Source organism: Ipomoea nil, unplaced genomic scaffold (assembly GCF_001879475.1).
Source record: "Ipomoea nil cultivar Tokyo-kokei standard unplaced genomic scaffold, Asagao_1.1 scaffold0876, whole genome shotgun sequence".
Taxonomy (NCBI): Eukaryota; Viridiplantae; Streptophyta; class Magnoliopsida; order Solanales; family Convolvulaceae; genus Ipomoea; species Ipomoea nil.
Window position 1 is genome coordinate 1,370,797 of NW_017617304.1, and position 7,879 is coordinate 1,378,675.

The 7,879-nt window shown below is 36.2% G+C and overlaps 1 protein-coding gene across 1 annotated transcript; it reads right to left on the reverse strand.

Annotated features, from left to right (window-relative positions):
- Positions 1–6,435: 6,435 nt before the first annotated feature.
- On the reverse strand, positions 6,436–7,692 carry LOC109179059. The gene has a single exon (XM_019328629.1). The coding sequence runs from the start codon at positions 7,690–7,692 to the stop codon at positions 6,436–6,438; it is 1,257 nt and encodes a 418-aa protein (XP_019184174.1).
- Positions 7,693–7,879: the final 187 nt, after the last annotated feature.

Below are 7,879 nucleotides of genomic sequence, written 5' to 3' on the forward strand. Positions count from 1 at the left end.
TTACACATTATTATAAGCAAAATGACGAAAGTTTTATTATTATTTTATAATAAGTCTTTATTTTTTTTTCAAATTAAATAAGTATATTCACGGTTTTATCGGGACCGGGTCCACCATAAACTGGGTATATAGGTATAGAACGGGAGTAAGAAAATAGTAGCTTTATTACCCGGGGTGCTAGGCCGAAAATAGTACCGGGTATATAGGTACAAAATGGGAGGTAAGAAAATAGTAACTTTATTACCCGGGGTGCTAGGCCTAAAGTAGAACATATAAAGCCCAAAGTACACGCCAAGGCTGTTGGGACCGGGTCACAATAATATTAGGACCAAAAATGAATGTTTTGATAAAAAAAAATAAAATTAAAAGTGAACTGTCACCTATATTGGGACCGGGTATATAGGTACAGAATGGGGGTAAGAAAAATAATAGCTTTATTACTTGGGGCACTAGGCCCAAAATAGTAACGAGTATATAGGTACAGAACGGGGGTTAGAAAATAGTAACTTTATTATCCGGTGCGCTAGGCCTAAAATAGTACTTATAAAGTCCCAGGTACAGGCCCAAATATATACCAAATGTTGCACCTTAGTAGAAAAGAGTTTGTGTTGCTTAGTTGGTTAAACTTTAATTGCTATGTTTGAAGTCATAGGTTTGACTCTTGTTGTTAATATCCTTGTTTATATTTTATACAACTGTTGTCTTTTATAAAATAATGATGCGCAAAGACAACATTTTTTTATAACTGTTGTCTTTGTAGTGTTGTGTATTCAAATATGCTTAAAGACAACATACCAAAGACAACGGTTAAATAAAACCGTTGTCTTAAACAAATAAAGAACGCACAACGACAACGGTTATATAAAACCGTTGTCATTGTAGTGTTGTGTATTCAAGTGCTATTAAAGACAACACATAAATGACAACGGTTAAATAAAACTGTTGTCTTTTATAAAATAATAATGCGCAAAGACAACGGTTTTAAAAAACCGTTGTCTTTGTAGTGTTGTGTATTCTAGTGCGCTTAAAGACAACACACCAACGACAACGGTTAAATAAAATCGTTGTCTTTTTTTAAAAAAAGAGCACACAAAGACAACGGTTTTAAAAAAACCGTTGTCTTTCTAGTGTTGTGTATTCTAGTGCGCTTAAAGACAACACACCAACGACAACGGTTAAAAAAATCGTTGTCTTTTAAAAAAAAAACGCACATAGACAACGGTTTTAAAAAACCGTTGTCGTTGTGGTGTTGTCTTTTCACAAAATGAACAAAGACAACACACTTATAACAACGGTTAAGTAAAAACCGTTGTCTTTGACAAAAGTGTTGCATCAAAGACAACGGTTTTGGATCAAACTGTTGTCTTTTATACAAAAGACAACACTTTTCTTAAAAACTGTTGTCTTTCTAGTGTTGTCTATGTGCATTTTTCTTGTAGTGAATTGAGACATCGAGGCAAGCCAATGTCAACAAATCATGTATATCCTCTATCATCACATAAACAGCATTCGCGTTTGCATGATGGAAAACAGCAGAATCCAATTCCACATCAAAATACTCTTTCTTAACATAAAATGATGACAACGCTTTGATAAGGTTCTTGCAATATGTCCCCAAAAACAAAAACACATTTTCACCAACAATTGGAGGTCGTATATAAGTAGCAGATTGGTCAGCACTTTGAACTGTCATTTGCATATTTTGCCTTTGTGAGCTTTTTCTGACATTTTCCTACCAAGAGAAGAGGACTGTGTTCGAATTAATTTACAATTCTAAAGAATACTCAATTTTGTATGCAACTATCGCTTAAGAAATCCCAAAATAACATGCAAACACTAGAGACAACCACAAACAGTGTTTTCAATTACCTAAGTCAGTTTGTTGTCCAATATAGAAAGAACGTGAACTAAATTGACCTTACATACCTCATCCAAAGTAACTAAGTGAGTAGGCCATTGTGCGTGACTCCCAACAATATCTTCCAAAGTGTAATGCTGCAATGTTGGCACGGGGAGATTTTATTGCTCTGCACCAACAAGCACGTCATTGACCATCACTTTGACATGGTTAGGTAAAAGTAGCGCATCGTTCACCATTGTCATCTCATCTGTAGTTGGGTAAACCATACCCTTTGCAACCTCGAATGGCTTACCATCAAAACCACATATTGCAAGGCTACACTTTTTTCGGCTCTATTGTTAAAATTGTATATGTTAGGTTTACATTTAAAAGAAAATAATATGTTGATTATAAAATAAATTTTAATATTACTTTAATTATGGTTACTGGATATACGTCAACAGAATGACAACTGCTTTTAGTCGGAGGTTGAAAACAAGGCGCATAAACACTTTGAGGAGTGATAATCGGAACTCCTGGTGGACCTTGGTGTGTGGCTGACATGTTATTCAACAATATATTCAATTGCTGGGTGAGCATGTCAATCTTGGGTTGCATCTCCAACAATGCATTTTGCTTGACCGTTTCCATCAGCACTTGGACTTCATCACTAGACATAAGCCCACTCCGTATGCCCTGTTTCTGCTCTGGTTTACCAAATACTTGTCGGATGCTGGAGTATGAACCAATTCCTCTTACCGAACCCGAACCCCGTTTATCCTCTGGTTTACCGAGAGCTGCAGACAATATGTCATGATATCTGTGTGGTTGAAATGTCCCTTGACCAACTTCATCACATTTTTCTATCTGTTTCAATCAATTAGATAAAACCAAATATTAGAATTTATATGAATATTATATGTTCTTATAACAATTTTAAAAAAATAGTACTTACAATTTTATGAAACACCTCCTGTGTTTTCTCATTCGGAATGTAATAATTTCCTTCTTCTAACTTCTTAACTCTTGCTCGTACCCAGTCAAAACTGCGATCATCTGATAGTAAAATTGAGCTAACAGAAGCACAAGAAGATTGTGAAGATAGAGGGTCTGACATCATCCACTCTGCTTTTTTGCCTGCATATCCAGCAGAACATAGAAAGTGTGGATGCACATTGCATGCCTGCCTTTGCTTTGCATTTTCACTTTTCTCCTATAATTTCAACGATAAGTTAATATGAATAAAACAATTGAACTAAAACACTTAAACTACTTATAATAATAAAATGAAATAAACATACCTTGAATTCCTCACTCTCGCGATTTGCAACAAATTCCAACCAACTCTCTTCACTCAAGAAATCATAGAGTTGTACGGGAGACTCATACTTTGGGTGCTTATTGACAATATGTTCACGCTTCAACCTACTCTTGAAGTCTCTCCATCTCTTTGATGCAATTTTCAATACAAAAGATTTCTGTGCATCATCTTGAAGGCCAAATTGTACCCGAATAACAACAACATAAACATAAGAAATAACAATAACATATATCAATAATTGACAATTAATATAAAGTTATTAGATACCTTAACATCTGTCCAAATTTAATTTTTAATCGTTGCATCTACGTCGGGCCAAGTGCCGCAGTTGATATTTACTCTATCGCGAACCAAAGCATCAATATAAGAGACAAATTTCTTTTTATACTCGCCAATTGGCCTATTAAACTCATCAAACTGAACTGATATTTCATCTTTTCCCTTTTTCTTTTTCAAGTTTTTGCATGAATTGGGACCTCTTCTTTTAGGTACAGTACAAGTTTCTTTAGGGGTTGGACTAGAGGTTTCTCTAGTATGATCAGTCATGGTTGTCTATATATACCTGCACATGCAAAAATATATATCAATAAACATGTTATATTGTATTTCAAGTCTAATAAAATACAAAACAAAAGATATTGTCAACAATTCATAAATCTTACAGCAAAACACTATGATGACCGATGGTCAACCCACAATCCTTCTTCATGACCACTACGCATGTAACTAATTTCAAGGTTATCATCCTCTATAGATAAAGACTGAATACCAATTGAAAATGGAGGAGTTTCATCAAAATGATCATACTTTTCTTCATCAACAACATCTCCAATACCAACAATACTTCTCTTGCCTTGTAAAACAATTGACCACTTTTTATCCACAGGATCAGAAACATAAAACACTTGTTTTGCTTGAGATGCAAGTATGAATGGTTCATCATGATAACCTAACCGACCAAAATCAACCAAAGTAAAACCCAATTCATCTATCTAAACGCCCCTTCTATTATCAACCCAATTACAACGAAATATAGGAATTTGAAATACATTGTAATTAAGTTCCAAAATCTCTTCAATCACACCATAGTAAGGCATAACAGCATCCATCGGTTTAGTATCTTTAGCACTTGAATAATCTTTTGATGTTGCTACTAATGTAACCCCACTATTTTGCACCACACTCTTTTCATCTTGTCGCTTGGTGTAAAATGTAAATCCATTTATGTCATAGCTTTCATAACAATTCACAAGTAATTTAGGACCATATGATAACCATTTGATGATTTCACTAACATTATTTGGCACTTGAGATAGCTCTTTCATCACAATATCATTGAACCGTCTCATGAAAGTGCGATTGTGTTCAATAGCCACCCATCTTTCACCCTTCGTAGGATTTTGTTGTCTTATCATAGACATGTGTTGCTCCAAGTACGGATGAACCTCAGTAAGGTGTTCCAATACGAGATGATGTGCCTTATCTCGTAACTTAGTAGGTGGAACAAAGTGTCTAAATCCAATAGTACCTTTCCCACTGAGTCTTCCTTCACGAATAGGCTTGGGATTACCAATAGACTCAACATTAGCTAAATAATCAGTACCAAACTCAACTGCCTCTTCAGAACCATAACCTTCAATTATACTTCCTTCAGGTCGATACCTATTACTCACATATCCTTTCAATATTCCCATGTATCTTTCAAATGGATACATATATCTCATAAAAACCAGACCAGTCATCTTTATTTCCCTTACCAAGTGAACAATCAAGTGCACCATTATATCAAAAAAGGATGGGGGAAAATACATTTCAAGTTGACACAAAGTAACAACCACTTCAGCCTGCAAAGAATCTAACACATCTACATCAACAACTTTACTGCAAATAGCATTGAAAAAGAAACAAAGTTTTGTTATAGCTACCCTAACATGTTTGGATAAAACATCTCGAATAGCAATAGGTAACATTTGCTGCATTAATACATGACAATCATGAGACTTCATGCCAACCAATTTAAGGTCCTTCATTGACACAAGTTTTTTAATATTCGATGAATAACCGGAAGGGACCTTGACACCATTTAAACAAGCACAAAAACTTGGGGCCTGTTTACTTTAATTCTCAGTTTTCAATTCTCTATTTTCTATTCTCAATTTTCTATTCTGTGTTTTCTATTTTCTATTTTCAAAAACTGAATTGAAACTTGTTTTCTATTCCCAATTTCTAATTATATAAATAGCTAAGCCCACTGCCCACTAGCCCAAGACCCAAGTTGTTAAACAATATCTAAGCCCAATATCTATTCCTAATTCCCCAACCCCAAGTCTACAGACCACCGTCGCACAGACCGTTGTCCCGTCCTCGGCTTTTGCTTCTCGCCGACGATCCCTAGCTTCTGCTTCTCGTCGACGATTCCTCGCTTCTGCTTCTCGCCACCGATTCCTTGCTTCTGCTTCTCGATTCCACGAATTCACTCCACTGCTCTCCGTCTCCGGCCGACGACTTGACGCCCTCGCTCAGTCTCTCTGCTCCGGTTCTCCCGCCTCCCTCACGATCTCCAGCTGACGACCTCCCCAAGGCTTAGGAGTCAGGCCTCAACCCTCAGCCAGTTGCCCAGTCAGAGGTAAATTTTTTTAAATTCTATACTGTAAGCCAATCGTAGACGGTGGAAGTAGCAGTAGAGAAGAAGAGGAAGACTGACAATGCTTTGATTTGAGGAAGAAAAAATAGTGACTGGAGAGGATGAGAGCGACTGGAGAAGTTCCTGACGAAGAAATAAGAAAATTGCGAAAAAAAAAGATGTGGCTAGGATTCGATACACTACAACTTTACTGTTCACCCGTGTGTTTTCTAATTAGAGAACATATTTTCAGCGTGTCTCTGATTTCTTCATAAATGGAGAACAATTCTCAGTTTTGGAAATGGGAACAAAGTATGTTAAACGCCGTGCACTGTTTTCAATTTTTAATTTTTAGAAATTTTTTAAAATTCTCAGTTAGTAAACACGCCAGAAAATTTTTTGGAAAATTTCTGGAAATTCCCTGTTAGTAAACACCCCCTTGTTTTCTCTTTTTTGGACAAAGTATGACAAGCTGGAGGTAAGTATGTCCGTTTTCCCGATTCTTCTGGTGCTAACTTCTCCCGTATTCCCATTTCAACCATATCCTTTCTAGCTTTAATACCATCTTTTGTCTTTCCCTGAATGTTCAACAATGTTCTAATAATTCTGTCATAAACATTCTTCTCAATATGCATTACATCAAGACAATGTCTAACAGCTATGCTTCCAGTATGGTAGATCCCAAAATATAGACCTCTTCTTCCATAGAGTCTTCTGAGTAGTCTTACACGTTTTGCCGAAAGCAACATTAACATTTTTAACACGGTCATAAACCGCTAAACTAGACAAAGGCAAACGAGCTACTCCAGTCTCTGATTTTCCATTGAAATTTTTTTTCTTCTTTCGATAAGGATGATCAATTGGAAGAAATGCCCTATGACTCATGAACACATTCTGTTTACTGTTATTCAACCATAGATTGGCTGTTTCATCTTCACAAATAGGACATGCCTTAGCTCCTTTATTAGTATAACCCGATAGGTTACCATAGGCTGGAAAATCATTTATGGTGCAAAAGATCATTGCACGTAAGGTAAAACTTTCTCGAGTATAAGCATCATACACCGACACACCTTCATTCCACAACATTTTTAAATCTTCAATAAGTGGCTCTAGATATACATCTATGTCATTTCCTGGTTGTTTAGGCCATGATATTAACAACGATAACATGATGTGTTTTCGCTTCATACACAACCAAGGTGGAAGATTGTAGACTACTAAAAGGATAGGCCAAGTACTGTGTCGACTACTCATGTTACCATGAGGATTCATTCCATCAGTACACAATCCAAGTCTAAGACTCCTGTTTTCAGTACCGAATTCAGGCCACCTCCTATTAATATTCCTCCATTGTGGTGAATCGGCTGGGTGTCTTAGTTTTCCATCGTCTTTTCTCCCAATAGCATGCCATTGCAAATTTTTTGCATCCCTTGGATTAGCAAACATGCGTTTAAATCTTGGTATTACAGGTAAATACCATAACACTTTGGCTGGTGGACCTTTCTTATTCTTTGGTTCATCACCAACATTTTTCCTTTTGTAACGCGATGACCCACACTTTGGACATACATGCAAGTCTTTGTATTCTTTCCAATACAATATACAATCATTTGGACATGCATGTATCCTCTCAATTTTCATACCCAACGGACAAAACAACTTCTTTGCTTCATAAGTTGAATTTGGAAGTTCATTATCATTAGGAAGCATGTCTTTTATTAGTTCTAATAATCCCATGAAACTCTTATCACTCCATCCATTCTTTGCTTTTAAATTATATAATTTAAGCACACCAGATAACTTAGTATATTTGGCACACCCAGAAAACAAAGGTTTTTCAGCATTCTCAAACAAACATTTAAATTCAGGAGGCATTTCACTACAATCTCCCTGCATATCACACATCATTTCATATATTCGGTCTTTAATTCCATCATCCTCATCATTCTCCTCGTTATCTGCCTGAGTTCGACTATTTGCTTCAGTTTCACTCTTTGCATGAGTTTGACTATCTGCATGAGCTTCATTCTTACTAACACTTGTACTAGGAGGTAAGCTTTCACCATGCCATATCCATCAATCGTACCCTTCC

What these genes read in the sequence shown, in the direction of transcription:
- LOC109179059 (XM_019328629.1), bottom strand. Translation starts at nt 7,692, where the DNA reads ATGTGTGATATGCAGGGAGATTGTAGTGAAATGCCTCCTGAATTTAAA.